This window comes from Cebidichthys violaceus, unplaced genomic scaffold, assembly GCF_023349555.1.
Source record: "Cebidichthys violaceus isolate CVI_PGR_0920_01 unplaced genomic scaffold, fCebVio1.0.p SCAF_11, whole genome shotgun sequence".
Classification (NCBI taxonomy): Eukaryota; Metazoa; Chordata; class Actinopteri; order Perciformes; family Stichaeidae; genus Cebidichthys; species Cebidichthys violaceus.
The window spans coordinates 2,032,138-2,057,726 of NW_027176274.1; the positions used below are offsets into that span (position 1 = coordinate 2,032,138).

Here is a 25,589-nt window from a genome sequence, read left to right on the forward strand (position 1 = left end):
TGTTTTGCTTTGCTTTGCTCTGGTCACATCTGGTGGAGAAGGTCGGCTCCACGGTAAAAAAAAATCAGGTGAGACGACATCGCTGTGAAATGAAATCTGCAACGCGGAAAGAGGACCGTCACAGCGAGCGTCAGGAGTCACTGGAGACACGGTTCAGCTCACTGAACTCACCGGTGACCCGTTAACCCGGAGCAGAGAGCCGCTCAGCAGACATGTTCAACAGTTTCATTGTATTTGTATTAAAAGGATCAGTATTGAGAGAACATAAAAAGCACGTAAACATATGATTTAATTGTTTTTAATTCATCATAACATTTTTCACAGAATTCGTTCACGTTATTTTGCGTGCAGCACCTGAGATGATTCATTTTAATCAAGTCTTTAATCTTGAGATTAAATGTGTTAAATGTTCTGTCCATCTAGAGCACACATGTTCATTATCGCTGGATGTCAAAACACAGATATCGTGTCTTTTGATTTCTTTTTAATCATTGTTTTCAGTCATAATCGGCCGTTCTCTCTTCACTTGCAGGCCGACCTCAGTGGTCCTTCTTCAGCTTGGACAGACCCATGAGGAGCCGGTCCCTCCTCTCCATCCGGGCCGACAGGTGCTGCTGGTCCTTGGGGATCAGCTCGCACATCTCCTGTGGACAGCGGGGAGGGGGACGCACGTGAGGAAAGAGACACAATCTGACGGCCATATTGGAGCTCCTCTGGGACCAGGACCCACTGGGTGAGAATGTAGATGATTGTCTTTCTAACTGGAAACCTGGTCCTGGGAAGGGATGTCCTCCGAAAACCTGGTTCTAAACAAGTAAAAAACCCGGAGTACTGATGAGGTCCGAAGTTAACGGTTCTGTTATCGGTACTTTCTTAGTTCTGGAGTGAGATGTCCTCGTCTCAAACGTCCTCTCTCTCTCTTTGTCTCTCTCTCTGTCTCTCTCTGTCTCTCTCTCTCTCTTTGTCTCTCTCTCTGTCTCTCTCTCTCTCTGTCTTCTCTCTGTGGGTGTCTCTCTCTGTCTCTCTGTCTCTCTTTCTCTCTCTCTCTCTCTCTCTCTCTCTCTCTCTCTCTCTCTCTTTGTCTCTCTGTCTCTCTCTCTCTCTCTCTCTCTCTCTCTCTCTCTCGCTCTGTCTGTCTCTGTCTCTCTCGCTCTTTGTCTCTCTCTCTCTCTCTCTCGCTCTGTCTCTCTCTCTCTTTGTCTCTCTCTCTCTCTCTCTGTCTCTCTCTCTCTTTGTCTCTCTCTCTCTCTCTCTTTCTTTGTCTCTCTGTCTGTCTGTCTCTCTCTCTCTCTCTCTTTCTTTGTCTCTCTGTCTGTCTGTCTCTCTCTCTCTCTCTTTCTTTGTCTTTCTCTCTCTCTCTCTCTGTCTGTCTGTCTCTCTCTCTCTCTCTCTGTCTCTCACAAGAACAGGATCATCAATGAGAGATAATCACTGAGATCACTGATTAGCTCTGATTTGACTCTGAAGGTTTGGACAGCTGGTTATTTATTGCAGGGTTTTCCTCACGTAGCGAACTTGCGGCTAACATTTTAACAGCCTGTGATAGCATGTGACTGACTGAGTAGTGACTACTTGGGAAACAGCAATTTGGTGCCGGGGTGAGAAGGAACTCTTTTCCTTCAGTCATGCAGAACTAAGAGACGCCGTGAACAGAACATTCTCTTCATGTGACCGAGTCATGAAAAGCAGGCGACCGTGTGACTTCTGATTAAAATGCCTTTGAGCTGGATAACAGTTTACATTTTAAACACACAGTTGCCTTCACACTTACGTTTACGATGCTCTTGGCTCCCTCGCTGCCGGAGAAGTCTGGTACCGGCCCGAAGGAGGTCAGGATCCTCTGTATTCCCTCACCGTAACGCTTCATGTAGTCCTCCAAACCTGAGGGAGGACAGGTGATCAGAGATAACAGCTTCAGTTCCCCTCAGAAAGGTCTGTCTGACAGCAAGGTAAAGAGGTGAGAACATTCTAAAGCCTTCACTGGAACTGATAGAGAGTCTTTTAGGAGGCCTCATACAAACACACTGCAAAACATCCAACGTATTTTTACAGTCAAAGAAACTTCATACTTGCATTCGAGGCACATGTCTTCTGTTACAGTAAAGATGTGGTTAATATTTCTTGTCTTTTAAACGTATTAACTCACTATTAACCACTGAAACGTGATCGTTAATCATTTCACGGTGCTGGGTGTCGCTGAGAGTGTGCGTTGAACTCCTCTGCTTACCTTCTGTCTTAGTTTGTCTTTCAGTTATTATCTCATTACTCTTATTGATTAGTCTTTAATGATTTATTAGTGATTCAGGCCACGGGCACTTTGACTGATGAATGGTTCATGTGCTGCTCAAATAAAGTGTTAAAAATTAATACATTTTCACACTGTAAAAACAAATCTCACAACTGTCGGAGCCTTGTTGTATTTACTCATCTGTAAATATAATATATATATATATATTTATATATATTTCTTGATCTTTTCCTAAACATAACAAAGTATTTAACGATCTTTTCTTAAACTTAAAGTAGTTTTGTTGCCTGAACACAACTAAGTTGTTTCCTGTGAGGATGGAAGTTTATTTTGAAAAGACTTGAATGAATTTCGTACCAAAATGCATGAAAAATAAGGAGTAACTTTTTCACAAGATATTATACAAACCGTTGTATGAAGCTACGTTGGCTAATGACCTATGAGGCGACACTTGTCTCCATAACAATGAATGACCAGACAAAACGGATCATGAAGAGGACCAGCGGTGCGGTCTGTTGACATTCCTGTGATAAGAAACAGGCAGCAGGTGAGGACCAGATCTTTGAAGCAATAAAGAGAGAGAGTGTGGAGCAAAACAAGAACGATGTGCCAAACCTCCTTCACACCAGCTCTTTAATTAAAACAGGTCAGAGGGTGTCCGTGTAAAATAGCTCGGTCACACTGAAATGAGGTTTCACACCACAGACTTTAAAAGTGTGACGCTTCAGTTATTTCTTTTACCGTCGTTAATCAGACTTTATTTAGGACCGCGTAGAAAACGGAACATTCAGAACCTTTCAAAAGCCTTTTAGTGTTTTATCCTGAAGCTGAACTTTGAATGTTTGCATGAAACTTAGTGGGAAACACTATATATGACAGAGGAGTGTGACAAATACCATCTACCTTCAACCAAACACTGACCGTGTGTGGGAAGACGATACAAGTGCTACTGCGAGCCGTCTGCAATTCCTCTTCCGCTGCCATTGTCTGACTTTCTGCTTTAAACGTTTGTATTCCACACAGAGAGGAAACTAAACGTTGACCTCGTTTGTGCTGTAAAGCACATTTAATGGGAGAACAAAGATGTCTTGCTCGTGTATGGTTGTTAATCTGATAACTATACCGTGTGTCTCAGCGTGCCAATGACTGAATGAATAAATGTGGCATTAGCAGCTGATCGCCTCACTTTTGAGGCGTAACCAGCAAAAAGCCATAAACTAACCCCCACAATGCAGAGGAGGAATTGTAATTTACTTTAAACTCATATCTTATATTCACGGACTACTTTATTACCTTTATACAAGATCTGTAAAGAAACAAGTCAAGTATTAAATGCATTAGAAAGAAACGAAGGATGAATATTCTGTAAACTATTTGATTTGACTGGAGAAACCTCCTGTTCGTAAAGCATCTAAACGTGAATTGGCCTTCTTTGTGTAACGCCTAGACATGCCGATAGTGTTTTTATCAGTGAACTGTTTGTGACATTCAGAGGTGCGCCTGGTGCGTGATTTTCTGGTTTTCTGGTTTTCTCGATTTGATTGGCTGCCTGGGCCAAGTAGGACATTGGCTGAAAAGTTGAGAATATTTTACCATTGATACGCATCTAAAAAAACGCAACAAAGATGCAACGTATAGTGCAAAAAAAGGAGGGAACGCCAAGCACGGCGTACCCTAGGAGAACCACAAACATCTCATGTACAGGTACAGGTACATGCTTTTACAAAAGCTGAGTCACTCACACAGAGACAGAGAGCCTGAGTGCTTCGGTATCTGATTGGAATGACTTAAGGTGGGTGAGGGAGTGCATTCATCGCGACCCATCAAAAGACTGCTTTGTTCTGCCTGTGTGTGTGTGTGTGTGTGTGTGTGTGTGTGTGTGTGTGTGTGTGTGTGTGTGAGTGTACACAGTCAGGGTTTCTGTTTGGGTTTCACACTCCCCTTTGATATTCTCCATCTCCCTGAGGTTTCACGCTCATTCTCTCCGTCTGAAACGCGGTGTGTTACAGTACATGTATGTTGGGGCCTGAGACGCATCAGCTCGGGCGCCTCACATTTTCATTTATCTAACTGAAGGGCCCGGCGTTCTTCCTGAAGTCTTTTTGGTGAATCACTGTAGGTTTTGCGCTAACAACGAGGTGTATTTTGACACACTGTAAATCCCATCCCTCACAGAGTTTGTAGGTTTTCCTGGTGTGCTGGATGTAGACTGTATATAAGAAGTAGAAGAAGCCTTGAGTTCACCGATTTCGCCTTCGCCATCTCGGAATACGGCCGTCAAATGTAATTCTGTAATTCATTTCAGTTCCAAACAAAAAACCTTCAAGAGCTATGTGGGGTTTTTTTTGGTCGCTGACTTTCTGTTTACGCGAGCAAAAAGTCGAAAGAGGGAACAGTACCTGCTGGTGCATTGAGGTGCATCGTTTCCATGGGACCGATGAAGGCGTAACGCATTCCTAGCCCCTCTGACATCACCAGGTCGATGTCCTTGACAGAGATAACGCCATCCTGATGGAGTGAGGGAGAGAAATACGCTTTACTGACACGAATCTGCCTTTGTGTTCCTCTCCAAAAAGGTACAAATCAGTAAATGTATGACTAGATAAAAAGACAAATGCTTTCTTTATCTATCAGTACAGTGTGAACAGGCCGACCCTGAGATATTTTCCCTGACAGTTCAGGTGAGGGTTTTTGGACCAAACCACCGAATTACCTTTGATCCCATCAAACTACCCCAACCATATAAAGTTTCCCCTAATCAGCCAATTCTGTGTCCTTGGGATTATGTAGGAAGTACCGGGAGGAGAGTGGCTGAGGATGGAAGGGATGGATGGAAGGAGGGAAGGAGGGAGGGAGAGACTGAGGGAGTGGTTCAAGGTAATCTTTGAGTTAGAGATACCTGTTGGCCGACCACAGAGGGGAAATCAAAGCTCGGATACGGAGACAGAGAGCAGGGTGAGCAAGAGGAGAGGGACAGGGTCGCCTTTGTTTGGGTCCTGCGTCCAACAACGGGTCTGTTATCTGAGCAAAGCGGGGTGGTGGGTGGGGTCCTCTCTCCACGGTAATCACTGGGGGGCAACCAGCCGCTTTCTCAGCCGCTCTGCTTTCCAACGCTGGCCCTGAATCAAGGACTATTTTCTGTGTGTGTGTGTGTGTGTTTAGAGAGGTGATTGAGGGTCCCTGTTATGCAAGAAGGCTTTATGGTGTGTTTGACTCTAAATGACCATAATGTACTAAATGAACATCATGCTGTATTGAAGAAGACTGTAAACTAGAGATTGAGACCATAAACTCATGTTTACAATGTTTACTGAGGGAATAAATCAAGAGAGAAGTAGAGAAACCTTGGTTAGATGTTTTTATTGAGTGTGCATCTCTGTGTCTGTCCACGGCCAATCTCACATTCTGCCGCAGCAGACTGCGAAATATTTTGGGTGGCCAGCTATGGCTGCAAGTTTTAATCTGCCATTGACTTCCTGCTGACTCACTCATTATGCTCTTAACCGCGCCAGTTGTGGCTTGTATTCACTCAATCAGCAGTGATTGTTGAAGACACACCTAGCGGAGATCTGCACTTTCCATTCACCATTTCTAGTCTGTTTAATTTGTTTATCACAGGAGGTCTTTTCTTCTAGTGGCCATCAAACTATATAACTCCTCCCCCTTTGCAGAATGGACATCTGAAAAATCTGACACTTACAACAATAATAATCATATCATGTGCGAGATTACTTTTTTGCAACATCGTGCAATATTATTTTCTTTAATCTATGTGCAATACAACTTTTTACAACTTTTCTAATATCATTGACAATATCTCTCTTAATATCATGCTCAATATTACCTTTCTATTTTAGTGTCCATTAGGCACTGATGTTAGTATCACTTCTTATACACTTAATATTTCTTTGTTGTTGCATTTTACTATATTTATTAACCTTTCTCTTACTGCTATTGTGTTCTATTTTGCAATAGTGTCAGTATTATTTATTTTCCACCATTGTTAAATTGTTCATATATTTTTATTCTATTGTTTATTCTTCTGTTGTAATCTTTAGTGAAACTCTGGCACAATAGTTTCCTTCTTCGGGATTAATAAAGTTCTATCTTATCTTATCTTATCTCCGCTGTCGCATTTTCTAACCTTCCTGGTTACTCAAGACAGAATGAATTGGTACAGGAATGTAAACCTTCTTCATCCTTCATCTTCGTCCGCTTATCCGGGATCGGGTCGCGGGGGCAACAGCTCCAGCAGGGGACCCCAAACTTCCCTTTCCCGGGCCACATCAGCCAGCTCTGACTGGGGGATCCCGAGGCGCTCCCAGGCCAGTTTGGAGATATAGTCCCTCCACCTGGTCCTGGGCCTCCCTCGGGGTCTCCTCCCAGCTGGTCGTGCCTGGAATACCACCCTAGGGAGGCGCCCAGGTGGCATCCTCACCAGATGCCCGAACCACCTCAACTGGCTCCGTTCCACGCAAAGAAGCAGCGGCTCTACTCTGAGTCCCTCACGGATGACCGAACTTCTCACCCTATCTCTAAGGGAGATGCCAGCCACCCTCCTGAGGAAACCCATTTCGGCCGCTTGTACCCGCGATCTAATTCTTTCGGTCATGACCCAGTCCACATGACCATAGGTGAGGGTAGGAACGAAGATTGCCTGGTAGATAGAGAGCTTTGCCTTGCGGCTCAGCTCTCTTTTCGTCACAACGGTGTGGTAAAGCGACTGCAATACCGCCCCAGCTGCTCCGATTCTCCGGCCAATCTCACGTTCCATTGTTCCCTCACTCGCGAACAAGACCCCGAGGTACTTGAACTCCTTCACTTGGGGTAAGGACTCATTCCCTACCCGGAGTGGGCAAACCACCGGTTTCCTGCTGAGAACCATGGCCTCAGATTTAGAGGTGCTGATCCTCATCCCAACCGCTTCACACTCGGCTGCGAACCGATCCAGTGAGTGCTGGAGGTCACAGCTCGATGAAGACATCAGGACCACATCATCTGCAAAAAGCAGCGATGCAATCCTCAGCCCACCAAACTGTAAACACTCCTCCCCACGACTACGCCTCGATATCCTGTCCATGAATACCACAAACAGGATTGGTGACAAAGCGCAGCCCTGGCAGAGGCCAACCCTCACCGGAAATGAGTCCGACTTACGGAATCCGCATTGTTCCTCTTCAATCCGAGGTTCGACTATCGGCCGAACCCTCCTTTCCAGCACCTTGGAGTAGACTTTACCAGGGAGGCTGAGTAGTGTGATACCTCGGTAATTGGCACACACCCTCTGGTCCCCCTTTTTGAACAGGGGAACCACCACCCCGGTCTGCCACTCCCTAGGCACCGTCCCAAACCTCCACACAATGTTGAAGAGACGTGTCATCCAAGACAGTCCCTCCACACCCAGTGTCTTCAGCATTTCTGGACGGATCTCATCAATCCCTGGGGCTTTGCCACTGTGGAGTTGTTTGACTACCTCAGTGACTTCCACCAGGGAAATTGATGATGCTCCCCCATCAGCCTCCAGCTCTGCCTCTACAATAGAGGGCGTATTAGTCGGATTCAGGAGTTCCTCAAAGTGCTCCTTCCACCGCCCGATTACCCCCTCAGTTGAAGTCAACAGAGTCCCATCCTTACTGTATACAGCTTGGATGTTTCCCCGTTTTCCCCTCCTGAGGTTCCGATGGTTCTGATGGTTTTCCAGAAACACCTTGGTGCCGACCGAAAGTCCTTCTCCATGGCCACTCCGAACTCCTCCCACACCCGCTGCTTTGCCTCCTTCACGGCAGCGGCTGTAGCCCTTCGGGTCTGTCGGTACCTTGCAACTGCCTCAGGAGTCCTCCAGGATAACATATCCCGGAAGGCCTCTTTCTTCAGTCGGACGGCTTCCCTGACCACCGGTGTCCACCACGGTGTTCGAGGGTTACCGCCCCTTGAGGCACCTAAGACCTTGAGACCACAGCTCACCGCCGTAGCTTTGGCAATAGAAGCTTTGAACATTGTCCATTCCTGTTCGATGCCCCCAACCTCCACAGGGATGCTAGAAAAGCTCCGTTGGAGGTGTGAGTTGAAGATCTCCCGGACAGGGGCCTCCTCCAGACGTTCCCAGTTTGCCCGCACTACCCGTTTGGGCTTACCAGGTCTGTCCAGAGTTTTCCCCCACCCTCTGACCCAACTCACAACCAGATGGTGATCAGTTGACAGCTCCGCCCCTCTCTTCACCCGAGTGTCCAAAACATACGGCCTCAGATCCGATGATACGATAACAAAATCGATCATCGACCTTCGGCCTAGGGTGCTCTGGTACCACGTACACTTATGAACATCCTTATGCTCGAACATGGTGTTCGTTATGGACAATCCATGACTAGCACAGAAGTCCAACAACGAACGACCGCTCGGATTTAGATCAGGGAGGCCGTTCCTCCCAATCACGCCTCTCCAGGTATCCCCATCGTTGCCCACGTGCGCGTTGAAATCCCCCAGCAGAACTATGGAGTCCCCCACTGGAGCCCCATACAGGACTCCAGTCAGGGTCTCTAAGAAGGCCGAATACTTTGAATTGTTGTTCGGTGCATATGCACAGACAACAGTCAGAGTTTTCCCCTCCATAACCCGCAGGCGTAGGGAGGCGACCCTCTCGTCCACCGGGGTAAACTCCGGCGCAGCGGCACTCAGCCGGGGATTTGTGAGTATCCCCACACCCGCCTGGCGCCTCACACCCTGGGCAACTCCAGAGAAGAAAAGAGTCCAACCCCTATCCAGGAGTACGGTTCCAGAACCGATGCAGTGCGTAGAGGTAAGCCCCACCAGATCTAACTGGTAGCGCTCCACCTCCCGCACAAGCTCCGGCTCCTTCCCCCACAGAGAGGTGACGTTCCACGTCCCCAGAGCCAGCCTTTGCTGCCCGGGTCTGGTCCGTCGAGATCCCTGGCCTTCACTGCCACCCATGGGGCAGCGCACCCGACCGCAGCGGTTCCTCCCGCAAGTGGTGAGCCCACAGGATGGAGAGGAGGGAGGTGCCACGTTGCTGCTTCGGGCTGTGCCCGGCCGGGCTCCGTGGCAAACCCGGCCACCAGGCGCTCGCTGTCGGGCCCTCCGACTGGGCCTGGCTCCAGACGTGGGCCCCGGGCTTCCTCCGGGCAGGGTCTCCTCGACTCTTCTTCCTTCCGTCCAGCTTATTCTGAGAGTGTAAATCACTTTAAGCCACGTGGCCGGATGGTTGTGTTTCAGCTCAAGAGTTTCATGTCATTAAACATTCACAGCTTATCTCCATCTACAGTGTTTACACCAATCAACAGAAGAAACAGCCTTCTTCCGAGACACATTCAGGTTGAATAATGCCCCAGACTTAATTAGAGCCAGGCCCACATACTGAGCTATGACAACTGACGCCGACTAAAGTTCAGGGTTTACCTGCTGATCAAGAGCAGCATCATTCCTGTCACACAGGTTTATTTTTCTCTTTGCCACGGTGTTAACGATGCTCATAATTTGCTTAACAAGCCTTGGGCTATTAGATTGTCTGCGTAATTTAACTGAGCATGAATTCAAGGTACAGAAACCAGAATCACGGCCACTGGTTCTCAGTAGGAAGCCTGCAGGTTGCCCGATTTGGTTACGGCCTTAAATTTAAAAAACTGTTTGGTCATTTCTACATACACAATGTTTAAATGTGCCTGTGAAGAATGTGGACACATATTTTAAGGGCTTTGGAGAGCACAGTGGTAAAAACTAGCATCATTCATGACTCCGTTTTATTAAGTCTCACAAGAAACCATGCAGGAAGCCAGCATGTACAGTAGCAGGGAATTTTAAATGAAACGCATACAGATAATATAACAAGTCCAAATGTATGCTATAAATGACATCCGTTTCATTCTATACTAGGTCAAAATATCTCTAAAGGTCTATTGCTGCTCTGCCATGAACTAAACAGAAAAAAACAGGTCTAAATCTTCTCTCTTGTCTTGCAATAAATACATTTAAAAAAAAACGAAAAAAAAAAAAACAACTGAACTTCAGCCGTTGTCATTCGGATAATTTATTTCTTTTGCAAGGGTGTCCAAAATCTAGCAACCATATCTGGCACCGTCATGGAAGAGAAATCAAAAATGAACTGTATGAAACTGATGTCAAAATTTAACAACTGGGTTATATTTTTTTTGCATCTCTCACAGTCAGCTAAACGTAAATAACAGACAGGACTGTTGTGTACACAGGTAGTGAAAAATAGGAGTAAATATGGTTATAAAATTCCACTATTCAAACATCAAGTAGTAAAAATATAAAGCTTGTTTGAGAAGATGTTTGCTTGATTGACGTCTTTTACATGCTTGTTTTCTCACAGCTTATCAACTATAATGCAAAATAAATGTATCCGTGTTTGTCGTTGAGCTCTTTATTTAAAACATGAAAAGAACCATTTCTACTGTACTATTTTACATACGATGTCAAGCTGTATGTTTAGAGACACACTTAGCTGTGTGCACACACAGGTGCCAAAGTTTGAAATGAAAAACAATGATCTATGTTGCACTAAGCCGGGAGCTCCTTCCAGAGAAAAGTCTTGACACTTTAACAGCAACGTGGCATTTTTGTCAGCTGGGACCTAAGGGTGTATCCTCAGGGTTAATTCTGCTCAACAAGGAGCCTCACAAGTGAGTGACCCATGCACAGTATGGAATGTCATGTAGATACGAGTCTGAGCTTCCACATGTCTGTGCGAAGACACAAATATAACTTTGTGGATGCATGGATGCAGTTAGGAGGGAGACGGACACAGTAATTTCTGCTTCAGTTCCTCGATGTATGCTACGATTCTGAGAAGCTGAAAGCCAGTTAGATTGGATTACTAAACGGGCCTCCCAGGCACAGGCCCAGGGGCCCAAAGTGTCAAGAGGCCCCTCTCCCCTGCAAAATGTCCCTCAAAGAGACACATGCCAGGCAGAAAAAGACTCAAAATGACCACAAAGAAACATTAAACAACTACAAATAGATGCAAAACATCTGCAACAGATGCAAAGAGACCACAAAGAGACTCACAGGGACTGTGAAAAGGGACAAAACAACCACAAAATGACTACAAAGAGAAAAAAAGCAAATACTAAAACACTCAAAATGACTACAAAAAGACACAAATTACTACAAAGAGACACAAAACAACTGCAGAGAGATGCAAAACAGCTGCTGAGACCACAAAGAGACAAAACGCAACTACAGAGAAAAACAAAATGACTACAACAAGACCAAAACAATTACAAAAAGACAATCACAATGTGACTCAACACAATGGCAAAGAGACACAAAATGACTACAAAGTGACACAAAAACAACTACAAAGAGACAAAACAACTACAAAGAGACAAAAAGCAACTACAAAGAAATAAAAGTGACTACAAAAAAACACAGGGGGCAAAACAAGTACACAATGACTAAAACAATCACAAAATGACTCAAAACAATTACAAAGACACAAACAACGACTACAAAGAGACAAAAAGCAACTACTGAGACACTCAAAATGGCTACAAAAAGACAAAACAACTACAAAGAGACACAAAATTACTACAAAGAGACAAAAAGCAACTACAACAAAACTAAAATTACTACTAAGAGACAAAAAATCCTTTAGCATGTCTGTGCCTACGGAACCTTTGTTTCATAATCCGCTCATGAGCCTCAGTGACTGTTGTTGCATTGACTGGACTAACAAGAGCTTTCACCTGACTGAAGGCTCACTTGGCTCATCAGTGAACCAGGAAGCTCCTCTTGAAACAAAGAGATCGTTCAAGGAGAGATGGAACAAATTCCAAAAATCTTTAATAACGTGTCCACACAAAGCCAGGACCTTTTGTTGCAAGTCATCCCTCCCACACGTTGTTCTTATAATACTGGTTGATCTCTTGTGAGCGTCTAATCAATTCAACCAAAGAAAATCAAATAAAAGTAATTTTTTTTTGCTAAGAATGTCACATTGCTGTTTCACTCCTCTAAAAAAAAAGAGAATTAAAACATAATAATTGTTATATAAAGACTATTTTCACAGCGGACAATTTGACTTGTCAAAGCAGGAAAAGCACAGGTGTAAACTTATAACTGCTTCCATCAATGAATTGTCCCACTATAAGCCACGTCAGCGAATGAGCACACACAATACCAAGTGGAATGTAGACATCATGGATGTTATTACTTTGACGAGTCAAAATGTCCGTCGTCAAAAGGGCTGACAGCTAAAAATATTCATTAAAGCTGAAATTAAAAATAACAAGTTGAAATTGAATATGAACTCTATCCACAACTCGTGAAATATCTTCTTCAAAACAAGCCTTCTTCTAAAAAACATGTTTCAACTCCACCTTAAGTACGTGTTTAACTGGTATTAAAACTTGTATTTAAAAATACAAAAGAAGGAAATTGACGTGCTGTTTTTACACACGTCATCAGTGACTCAATGCTGAAGGCTATTATGTTCTTTGTTTGTATTATGAGAAAGAAACAAGCGCATCGTGTCCAACTTCATTGTTGTGAAATCGTGCAAATCAATGAGCAGATTTCCATGCAAGCGTAAATGCATGTGATGGACGAACCTCACTAGAAGTGTACGGTAGAAGAAATCCATTCGTCCTTTGGTGCGGCAGAAAATCCTTTCTAGAGTGTAAAAAATCCTTTGAATATAGAAATCACATGAGTAACTGTTCAGATGTGTGTCTTTATAGATGTTTTCACAGTTACACGTTCAAGCTCCTCAGTGTCAGTGTAGTAACCCATACAAAAAGAAGGTACATAGTAATGTTGTGTTCCATCCATATATAAAGTAGTATTTGTTTATTTTTATCAAAAAATGTAATCTGTGTTTTTTTTAATTTAACGACGACTAGACAAACAATGTGACACAGATCTGCATCGCCCAAAGGAAAACAACTTCTCTGATGAAATAACCGACAACATTGTGTTGTCACACCCAAATTTACACCCTTCCCTGTTGCTTCATGATTTATTTGCCTTTGTTATGTTCTCTTAAAGTGTTTCGTTGCAGTTGTTCTACCTTTAATGTTACCTTTTTTGTGTTTGTGAGCGTGTGTGTGTGTCTGATAGAGTTACACACTAACTTGTACAGTCATGTCAGGGACAAGGAGGTAATATACTGATTTAGTTGTGACAAGAACACTCTTTGTTAAACATCTCTGACAGAGAAAAGAGATGGAATAAAGAGGCAGAAAGACAGAGACACTGATCTGAGACCCTTTTTTGGGGTTATTATGTCCTGTGTTTGTGTGTGAAATAAGAGATGGGAGTTGTTCTAACATACAGTAGTAATTCATCCCTACAGAGGGCAGAGATAATAGATCAAATTAATAAAATCATAAAGTTGTAGTATGTCATAAAGTAAACTTTGAAAGTTTGAAATATTAATATACGTGCATAAACTGATATGACAATTTTGCTTAATTCTACAATGTATCAGTAGTTTGATTTTGTCACTTTATTCTTGATTAAAACAGAATTCTACTGAGATTTTAAAGCCCTTTTAAAGGGAGAACTGGCCAAACCAGCAGTGTTACTGACCCACAGGTCAATGTAACAAATATGAAAACAAAAGAGAAGAGCAAGAGCCTTGAAAATAAGAAAGAAAGTATCGTAAAATATTTAATGTTCATGAATCTTCTCCAGAAATAATTCTGATGTCAGTGATATTCGAAGCCTGAATCTCAATGTGTTCATGTGAGTTCAGTTCAGGTAACAATCATCACAATCATTCCAAGCTTTTCTTCCCTGAGTGATCGTGTAATGGCGCCTGTCATCAGAGGCTAAGGCTCATTTACTCTCATTGTATTTCTTTTTTTTATTTTGGAAGGAGACCATGGAGATTACAGCAGAGGTGAGCTGACAAGGGGCTTCCTCTTTTCTGCCTCCATTACAAAACCATCAGCAGCGATACTCAGCAACACAAGGCCTCACTGAGACTGAGGAGCTCTTGTGTAGAGATAAAAAAAAAAAAAACATGAACACACACACTCTTGTGTGTCTGACGTTATGAGGACCTTCACTAGGACCGAGGACCTAACGTTGTATTGACACGTCAAAATGTTTTGTTTTTGCTGGATATTCATATTTAATATTATGTAGTTAGGGCATATAACAATTTGTAAACATTTGAAGACAAATGTGCTGATGTGTCAAACTACTTGCTTGGTTCACTCAAAACAAACAAGTTGGTGTTCAGCGAATAAAAACGCCACTATTAATACTATTTTTACTCTCAACAATCAACCTAAAACAGCATCTATATTCACTCTCATGAAGTAGGTAAAAACGAAAAAATATATAATAATTCAAACCTAAAACTTGCAGTGGGGAACTTTTGTCTCCCCCTCTGGCAAAAAGTGTAATTACACAAACAATGTTGGTGCATGCTTATGACGTATAGGCCTGCATACTTTCTTCTGAACGCAGAGTTCATGGACGCATGAGGATTTCCACCCCGTTCCTAGCTGCTGCTCAGCCGATATCGTTTCCCCCTTTTTTAGCTCTGGCTGGTTGACGTAAAACGCACCACTTCTGGTGCGCCTGCGCGGGAAAGTCGCCACTGACACTACAACTCTGGTATATTGCAACAAAACGCAGCAAACTTTCACTAGCGTCAATGGGCTTGACTAGCATTGTGTGAACTTGTGTGTCAAGGGCTTTAACGTAACGGACGTTCATTTATATTTAAATGACCCGGCCTCTAGCTTTAACCCTGATGTGGAGTTAATTGCAGGTGAAGGATAAATATAATGTCCAAAAGGAAAAACAACAACAAGTTAAAAAGGAACAAGTCCTGTTAGTAGATGCAAACAGGGCATGACCAGGATTTCTAGGTGTGTTTCAAATTCCATACTAGTTTCAAAAGAAAAGCAGTGAAATGACTAGTCTAACTCCACCGTTTCACCTATAGGACAGAGACTAGACACTGACCTGGACCAGCCTCCAGGACTCTGCAATAATGGCCGCCTGCACTCTGTTGAGGGCGAAGCCATCGATCTCTTTCGTCAGACGGACGGGCGCCTGGCCAACCTGAATCAAGAGAAACAAGTTGTGTCAAGAATTGCAATGCGCGGTAGATGCCTTGACGAATGTACATGTAGCATCAACATGAATATGGCATGGGCTAATATAGTTATAGTAATGAAGACTAGTGGTACTACTAGTCTTCATTATTCCAAGGTAAAAAGCATGGCAATGTAGACTATGCTTTGAACTTATCTAAAAAATACAAAAAACACAATTTCTGAAAAAAATGAATGGCAGTACTTTATCTCCTAAAAGACAATACTTATTATTCTGCACATTTAAGAAAATTGGGTCAAAGTTTGTTTACTTTACTGCAAATCTACGCTCAGGGATTTCAACTGATTGTTGGTTTGCATTTAACTCAGCATGTTATGCAATTCATCTTGCACAGACTTGCAAGGCTTTGTTTTGAATCATGATTGTGTAATAATCCAGGGAGTCGTGACACACTGTCATCCCTTTGACATCAGATAATCAAACTGTGAGTACAACAAAAAAACAAATGGACAAAATGTTTGCAAGCTAGGATTTTTACCAACACTAAACATACCATATAATTCAGTTCCTGACCTACATTCATTAATTTTTCATGTGTTTATACTCGTAAACCTGATATTGACTCACTGCATCTGTCCCGCAGGTCCTGACATATCTAGGATTGTTTAGGCTGCTGCCTTTACCTTGGTCATTAGGGAGTGGGTGGTGTCCATAATGCCTGCTGCCGTCTCTGGGTGAGGTACCAGCTCCACCAGTTTGACATAGTAAGGTGGGTTTACCTGAGGAGCACAGGAGAGTCAGTCATCATACAGTGGTGAGTACAGCGTTCTTGTTAAAACGATTGTATGTCTTCAACCCTAAGAGACCCACAAAGATCTGATTTTTTGTCTTTTTTTTTGGGGGGGGGGGGGGGGGGTAGTAGGTCAACAGTAGATGTGGTGAACATCATCTGTTAAGTTTGGAACATGAAGATGCAGCTCAGCAGCGTGTGTAAAGTTCTTCTAGTCACAAATTTATAAATAAAAATGAATTGATTAATCAAAATAAATAGTGAAGGTGTGTAAAATGAACTTAGACCATTATGATAGAAGTAAAATGATGGCCATTCCTGTGTTCCATTAGGTCACATGAGTTGTCACAATGGTGGCGCGACCCGTTCTTCTCCGCCGCGGGATTGCTGCCGTCACTTCAACACGCTGCTGAGTGTCTTAAAGTCACCTTTTCCACGGTGCCGTGAGTCGCCATTTTGGCTTGGTTTAATAAGCATTGACTGCATTAAAACGAGGTGCTAAATGGTTGCTTGCTGCTAGTGAAATTGTGAATTTATTGTCTCATGTCTTAAGTCAATTTCAGCCGATGATGTCAGTGTGGCTCGTTCCGCCATTGCTGATCTCTCCAAGGTTCACCTAACGGTGAGCGACCACAGTTATGAGCCACACCCTTTCAGGGAGGTTAGCACTGACAAAAATGTAATTTTCTGAGTGGGAGGAATGTGTCAAAGTGCATCTGGTTAGGAGGAGCATTGAGGAATGTGACCAGTCAGAGGAAGTATAGAGCAAGCTGTGAGGGAGGGCGAGTGATGCTGTGAAGGTTGGGCTCCGTAGCAAACCCTCCTTAAACTTACAGTCAGGCACTCAACCCATTTTTGACATACTTAAACAACACTTTAATGATAGTGTGACTTCTTTTATGCCTGACTTTTATGACACCAAGCCATCCCCCACTGACACTGCTGTTGACTACTGGATTCGTCAGCCCACACGCCCAGTCGGTGGCTTTCAATCCGCCCAGGCAGCAGATGACCTGCACAGCCGTCCTGCTCCTCCACCAACCGCAGCCCGCCTAGACCCAGGAACGGCAGTCGCACCAGGTTTAGAGGTCCGCGTGTCATTTGTGTCCCACTGTCGGAGTGAACGTCTATGCTTTCGCTGTCATGCTGCTGGACATCAAGCAGTGGCTTGTTCTGTTACCCCTGGTCCCGACTCACCTGCCGTTCGATCTGCTAACTTTATTTAGCATTAGCAACATGCTAACAAACAGCTAGCTAAAGCGTTTGTTTCTTTGCCGGTGGCAGTTCCCGGAGTTTGTGACCACGAGGTGGGCTGTGAGACACCTCAATGTGCTTCTGTTTGTTACCAGATGTACCTATATGCTGTCCTGTGAATACACGAGTCAAACAGAGATATCAAGTGTTTTAAATTATTAAAACACAACGCGAACGAGAGAGCACACAACTGCTACAGCAGCAATTTTTGGGGTTGATGCCATTTGTTACACAAATTTAGAGCTAAATTTACAATTTTTTTTTTGCCATACAAGAATTGATAAAACTGATCAGAAATCCCTCCAAAATATTACATTAAGACACCAAGACCTTGAGGAACACCTTAGAAAAAGTCATGCTGTGATGTCATGTACGTGAGATTCTTTTGCAAAAGTATCATATTTCTGTGATTTTAATGGCGAGCGCTTCTGTTCTGGAGACTGCTGATAAACCCCATTATTGTTAACATACTAAGGAAAGCCGTACGTCCTCTGCATGTCTGAGGTCTGTAGTTTGTGGTTGTAAAGTGTCATGAGGCCGTGATTATCCTGGAGGTCACTTTATACAGTGACAGTGTGAAATGATCACTAACGTTTACTCACCGTGATGGACCAAAGACCAAATCCTCGATCGAGTGTTCATTAATAAAAGATTGATTGATTAGAGTCAAATAACAGGCCATAATGCACTTCAACACATCTTGTTACTACCTACACACAGCACACTCAACTACATTATCACTCGGTACACCATTTCACACAACATTCATCTGTACTACACCGCATTTTATTTCACTATCCTATAGTATGCATTAGTACCTGATTACACTTTACAGACTACTGACAATACAGTTTACAGCACAACACAACGGTGCTCTGTCCTACACCAACACACGCATCAGACCTTTCTAAAGTGGAAATCTATCAGCGTCACAAACAGAAGTACCGACAGAAGAGAACAGGATAGCGCACTTGCGGAGTGACGACTGAATCCTTTCAAGCTTGCTGGTGACAACGTAGCTAAATCTGTCATTTCACCTTTGTGGAGGAGTGGGTCATATTATATGTTAACATGCCTTTGAAAGCTCCTTTGTGATCGACAGCTGACGTCCTCTAAAATGTTGATGACAGTCCATATGATGCAATCAAATCATATGGGCTTTGCATGTGACATGGTTAAATGCCACATGCAAACATTCAGGCCTGGCAATAGATACCTCCCGTTATTATTTATCTTCCTCTCTATGTACACACAAATTAAATATAATTGTTTTTGACAGTCAGAAGGCAGGCCGTGACGTTAGTGGCAAATGGTGACTTTTCAGGGTCAGCAAATAAAAAGGGCTGAAACATTTTGTAATTCCCAAAAGTAAAGTAATAAAATTAACAATTCAGATATTTCAGGAGCAACTGGGACACTGATATAAAAAATTGCTTGGTTGTCGTTATGCAACAAAATAGCTGACGAGGCGAGTCGGTTAGGTTCCTCCTCCAGGAAAGCGGTTTGTAAAACAATTGGAAGTAATAATCTATCTGTTGCAATGACATGAAATATTTTGGTGCTACGTTATAAGCTAACATAGTTTATTGAGGCAGATTTGTGTTTGTCACTGTCACAGCTATGAAATAAATAGTTCCCAGTCAAATTCAGTAAATATCGCACATTGTGAAAAATAAAGCAGCATACATATTAGTCTGGTTTGCTTGATTGAGTTGATGCAAAGGCCTACTAGTTTGTTTGAGTACAATGCTGCAGCATCTATTTTGATTAAGTATAATTAAATGGAGATATATATATATATATATATATATATATATATATATATATTTATATATTTCACAGGAATAGGTAAATAGGAGCGGATGACTTCACAGTGATGTCATTTGTGTACTTTGTTTTCTAGAAATGTTACAAATTTAAATAACTCTACTGCCAAAGTCAATAACTCTACAAGGTGCTCGTATTACTGTTCTGGAAACAAACTCGGTCATAAGAAAGTAAACGAAGCTGAGTGGGTTGATAATTAAAAGAGGAAAACCTAAAAATGTAAGATAGGAATTTCTAAAATGGCTCCCAATACAGTTGTTCTTCAACCTTATACCTATCTATATCTATCTATATATATAAATCTGCTGGTGTATATATATATATATATATATATATATATATATATATATATAGAGAGAGATTGCTAACTAAGATGGCTTCCCCAGTTTGTAGTTTATTAGGTTGAAATGACTTTACTGGTACCAGGAGTGCAGCACCACTAACCGGATGGGAGACGAGGCAGCGACTCCTGTTCTGTACTTTAGAGAAGACCTTGCTTGGCACCAGACAGGAGGTGGAGCTGCTCAGGATGACTTCTTTCCCCACCAGACGTTCGACGTCCTGGAAGACGCTCTGCTTGACCTCAAGCTGTTCAAATACGCACTCCTGGAGACACACATACAGGGAAATGTACCAAAATGTACCTTTGACATTATTTCTGCTACACAGTAAGTAAATATTACCTCTGGACTTTGTAACATTCAGCACGGTATGCTCCTGCTCCCACTTTTCAAAACTATCATTTGTATATAACAACTTCTGTCTTAACCATTATACAGAATAACACAATCTTCCAGTCGAAACAATACATCAGTAACTCAGTATTTATCTTGGCAGAGCACCAGCAAAGCATCACAGTGAAGATGATAACGTCATCACAACAGTCCTCACAAAAAAATACAAAGCTAAAACCACAAGAAAACTCTATTTATTGTAAAGACATGGTCATGTTAGACCTAAAGAAGAATTCTGATGCCTTTCGGCATCAAGTTTTCGTCAGGAAGTCAAAAGACGACATGAAGTCAAAAGACGACGACATGGAGTCAAAATACAACATGAAGTCAAAAGACGACGACATGGAGTCAAAAGACGTCGGGGACTCAAAAGAGGATGGGGAGTCAAAAGACGATATGGAGTCAAATGACGTCGGGGAGTCAAAAGACGACATGAAGTCAAAAGACGACGACATGGAGTCAAAAGACGTCGGGGACTCAAAAGAGGATGGGGAGTCAAAAGACGTCGAGGAGTCAAAAGACATCGGGGAGTCAAAAGACGACGACATGGAGTCAAAAGACGATGACGTGGAGTCAAAAGACGACGACATGGAGTCAAAAGAGGACGGGGAGTCAAAAGATGTCGGGGAGTCAAAAGAGGACAGGGAGTCAAAAGATGACGGGGAGTCAAAAGACTTCGGGGAGTCAAAAGAGGACGGGGAGTCAAAAGATGACGGGGAGTCAAAAGACTTCGGGGAGTCAAAAGACGTCGGGGAGTCAAAAGACGTCGGGGAGTCAAAAGAGGACGGGGAGTCAAAAGATGACGGGGAGTAAAAAGACGCCGGGGAGTCAAAAGACGCCGGGGAGTCAAAAGACGTCGGGGAGTCAAAAAAGGACGGGGAGTCAAAAGACGCCGGGGAGTCAAAAAATGATTATTTAAATAAATATTTTAGTTTCTTGTTAAACGTCTAACTGCTGTATTGAGAATTTACTCTGATAAATAAAACCAAAACTATCAGTAGAGATCAACACCACTAAAGTCAATCAAAGGGTCCTTTGACTTTGTCATCAATCTTTCTTTGACTACAGCAAAGCTGCAACATCTTCTTCTCTGTCAAATAAGTTGAAGGACAAATTGTTCCTGCAACTTTTAAAAACTGGATAGAACCAGTTTGGAGATTTTAAACGATCCATCAGAGGCTCAGCCATATTTCCTTTTATTGTCCTCCCTGTCAGAGCGTTGGAAAGGAGTGGCTCTCAACAGCAATAGTGGAATGTCAATACGGTCTTTTAGAACATCCATCAAGTGTTCTGGTCCAGCAGCATACCTGCCGAACTCCTGAGCAATAATGTGATGGATATGGAATGACAGCTGTCTGGAAACATATAGACAAAAGTGAGCAATGTGAAGAGTGGTAATTTATAGTCTACTATCTAGAGTGGTACATGTTGTACCGTTCTCATCGTCACTATATTATTTATGGCTTTGTTCTGTGACACGGTCGGACTGAGAGATACTCCTGAACTCCCTGAACTCCTTTAGAAAAAGCCCGGATCAATACCGGGGTGAGATTTGCGTCGTTGGCGTCATGCTATCAGGAAATGTTACGCTGACTGTGTAAACAGAGAAAACGTTGCATCGTTCTATATGTTGTTTCCATGTTTCTAATAAGTCCTCCATTGTTCCTGAACTCTGTACAGAGCAGGGGTGGATTGGCCCTAGGGAGTACCGGGAGTTTTCCCGGTGGGCCGGTCAGTAATGGGCCGGCAGTGGCTGACCTTTTTTTTTTTTTTTTTTTGTATGTAAAGACGCATAAGAGGCCCAGTGGCCCTATGATAGGCCCAGTAGTCCCGCCCACGCATTTTCCAGACCCCCCCTCGTCCAATCACCTTTAATGATGAGCTAATGACACATCATTAGCAATCTGTGAGAGAGAAGAGAAAGCAAAAACGGAGAAAAAACAAAAAGGCGGTGCAGAAAAACTGAGGGGAAAGAAAAAAAAAGCTCTCGCAACTGATGCTGCTAAGAGCAGAAATCTAATAAACATGTTTGCTGCTGCGGGGGCCGGCGGCGGTGCCATGGTGGTACAGGAGGGGGAGGAGGAGATTGGTGGTGGTGATAGCAGGTGTGTGTGCTAGCTAACATGTTGTGGATAAACACTCATTCACTAAATGTTCAGAAACGTTGTCTATGAACTTTACTTGACATAATAGATAGCATGTGGTGTGAATCTAGTTCTAAAGTGTTGGAAAATGATATACTATCCTGATTAATTAACCACTATTTTATGGTGGTGTGGTTTGAGCATGCAGATCTGCTTTTTCACAATTTTTATAATGACAAATCAGGTCACCAGAGTTAAAGTGTTTTAAGTATCAATACACTTTCTTCAAGCCCACTGTCCAATTTGTTCAAATATGCTTTACCTATTTTTTTCTGTCAGTGTTTATGGTTTATTGTCCTTGCTTTTCTTTTTTTGAACACTTATTTATGGAAATTTACACTTATATGTAAATTATACATTTATTTTAGTCAACACTTGACAACTTGAATGGATATTAATGACATCTTTTGTTTCTGTCTTTCACAGGGAGTTCTATTTGTATTTGTATAAATAAACACTCTTGAATCTTAAATCCTTTCTCCAGTATCCTTCTTAAGAGCAAGTGAGCAACATACTGTGTAGTCATCATTTATTTTATTCAATGCTCCAGAATATCAAGGGATATTGTTCAGTATAGTAGTGTTATTAAGGGCTTGTGTGATTATATGTACAGTACATCAACGGACCGAGTTGGCACAGTATCTGCGCGCGGATTGTGGTGGGCCAGTCTGGACCAAAAAGTCCAGGGCCGAATTTTTGTCCCAGTCCAGGCCTGGTACAGAGTATCCATTTATTCTGGCCCTACCGGCCTTTCTGTGCTAGATTATGTTTTATGGCTTAAGAAGTCTTTTCTTTTAAAGTAAGCAATACCCATTGTTGAGACAGCGTGACAAACGACGCGACGAGTGATGTCGTGTTTAAAGGCCGTGTTTCAAACGCAGGGCAGCTCTTGTCGTGACAACTTCCAACTGAACTGTTCCTCAAAAGAGTTCTCTGCTGGAGTCACTTAGTCTGCATAACAGACGGCTCACTTAACGGCCTCGTGGCAGCAGGGCTCCACAGCCAGGGTCACTGTTAAACATACGGAACATTTAGGGACAGCAACGAGCACAAACCCCGATACAAACGCAGTTCTTACTTTGTTGCATTGATGATCTCAAAACACCAGAACTGAAACCGGACACCAAAGCTACACGTGAGAACGCTGCGCCCGTGTGAACTCATGGTAAAGCAAATTAAAGTTGTTTACTTCGACATTGTTTGCTCAAGTTGGACTTATGTGCCAATTGATTCAACTGAAAGAACCAGATGAACCTGAATAAAAAAAGCATCCCCACGTCTTAGAGCCGGAGGGAAAGTTATCCTGCGACGCATGTACAGCACACACACATGACACGTCACTACGGCAACCACGTTTAACTGCGTCGTATCTTTAAGCACTCAAAAGTATAAGCCGGTGGTATTCTAAATGTCGGCATCCAGCTCTGATGAATTCAGCTTAGTTATAATAGACTTAAAGGTTCAACACATAACTTCTATTTTGCGTTGCCTACATCTTATCGGCCCTCCGTTGTAATTGTCTTTTATAGTTTGTATTGGGAATTTGATCTTCTTTTAATTTATTTAATATGGCAAACAATACAAATGAAACGTAAATAAAGATGTTGATCTGTGCAACGATGGTCTACGTGCAATAACTGTTGTTTTTTACTGTTTTACTAAATGTCATCATCTTATATTGAGTATGGGTGAAGTTATTTTATATGCTGCTAAACAGAACAGACTGTTCAAACGAAGCTGCGTCGTACAACATGAAATGAGAAATAAATTAATCTAATCTAATATTACTGGAACTGAAAAACAAATAAATGAATTGGAGGGAAAGAAAAGCAAGTCTGCCTTCACTACACAAACAACATGTACTAAATACTCTGTAATACACAACCTGACTTTACTTTATCACACGTAAAATCCACACAGAGTTCCATCAGTGGTGCCTGAGGTAGCGTAGCATCCGTCACACACATTAAGCAATGATGCTGCGCCCCCTTGAGGACAAACAGCGTCTTTTATTTGAAAGAAAACACCAGAATGATATACTGTAGTGAGATTACTACGATCACTCCAAAGTGAATAAACATAGTATTCCTCACTCTGCAGGGGTGGAAGAAGTACTCGGACCTTTTACTAAAGTAAAAGTACTAATACCACAGTGTAGAAATACTCTTTCACAAGTACAAATACTGCACTTAAAATGTTACTTACGTACAAAATGTATTAGCATCAAAATGCACTTAAAAATACCAGTACTTGTTGGGCATAATTGTCCCTTTGATGTGATATATTACTGTAATATTACTACTGATGCTTTAACACATAAACAGCGTTTAAATGTGACAGCTGGTGGAGGTATAATTTATAAACTCATCACATGAATCTTAATCTGTGAAGTAAGAACATCTAGGAATACAAATGTAGTGGAGGAGAAGTATTGAGCAGCATTCAACTGAAACACTTCAATAAAAGTACCTCAAAATTGAACAGAACTTGAGTAACTCGTGTCGCGTCAAATGTGTGATGGAGACAATTGGAACAATAAAGACAGACAAATCAACTAGAGCCTGACTAGAGCATGAAGGACACATGTGCTGCTGAGTCACCTGGACAAAGAAGGCTCCCTCCAGAGCCTGAGCCAGGTCCTCGTAGCTGCTGAGCAGGGAGAGCTGCTGCGTGGAGGTCAGACCTCCTCTCAGCATGTGAGCCTCCTCCAGCTCCTCCAGCTGCTTCCTGAGCCAACACACACACACACACACACACACACACACACACACACACACACACACACACACACACAGAGAACGAGGGTCAACGCTCTCCAAAAGACGATGACATTAGGAGCCTGAAATCTTGAAGGAAGAAGTCTCATGCTACGATTATCATTATTTAGCTTTTCACAGAGAAGTTAAAATCGTGAGCTCCTTGTATAGTGTTTGGCTTTGTTCCACAGTTAGTGTTAAGGGCTGTAGATTGTTCCTTGCTCTACGTGAAGTTCTCACCAAAAGCCCTTTGTCATCCCACAGTAATGTTTAACTAGCAGCGAGAGGGTTTGGAGGCCTGAACACGCAGTGTCTGTGTGTCTGCTGTGCAAGCGCTGGAGGGAAGAACGGTTTAAGTTTTGGACAAAGTTCCGTCAGCCACAAACACTTATTGACTAGAAAGCCATGAAAATGTTTAATTCATCATAAAGGAAATAAAGAAAACACCACTCTCACTATCAGAAGAGCAGCAGACCAGGAAATCACAAGTAAACACAACATCATTTCAGACTTTATCAAAGTCACTACATGGAACTTTAAATTAGTCTTGGTTCTGTTGGTCCCTGTGGACTAAAGCTGTAGTGTCTCTGAGCACCAGAGTCCCTTTAGAAAACCTCTCATTCTACTGCAGCAGGGTCTGACAGTCTGACCCTCTCAGTCCTGGTTCTGGTTCACCCGTTGCCTCCCTTTCCCTCCAGCAGGTCCAGCATTACGTCTTGGGTTCTGGTGAACCTGGATGATGTCATCTGGTTTCACCAGAATCCGACCTGGTGGCTCTGATGACAT

At 42.8% G+C, this 25,589-nt stretch overlaps 1 protein-coding gene across 1 annotated transcript in view; it reads right to left on the reverse strand.

Moving 5' to 3' along the window:
• Window positions 1-282: 282 nt before the first annotated feature.
• The window catches only part of cryl1 (crystallin, lambda 1), a 26,888-nt gene continuing 1,581 nt past the window's right edge, over window positions 283-25,589 (reverse strand). The window contains exons 3-9 of the mRNA XM_068737192.1: window positions 24,648-24,774; window positions 19,614-19,775; window positions 15,982-16,077; window positions 15,206-15,304; window positions 4,648-4,756; window positions 1,772-1,881; window positions 283-644 (exon numbers count right to left, since the gene is read on the reverse strand). Of these exons, the coding sequence (XP_068593293.1) occupies window positions 540-644; window positions 1,772-1,881; window positions 4,648-4,756; window positions 15,206-15,304; window positions 15,982-16,077; window positions 19,614-19,775; window positions 24,648-24,774 (808 nt within the window). The 3' untranslated portion in view covers window positions 283-539. The remainder of the gene's footprint in view (window positions 645-1,771; window positions 1,882-4,647; window positions 4,757-15,205; window positions 15,305-15,981; window positions 16,078-19,613; window positions 19,776-24,647; window positions 24,775-25,589) is intronic.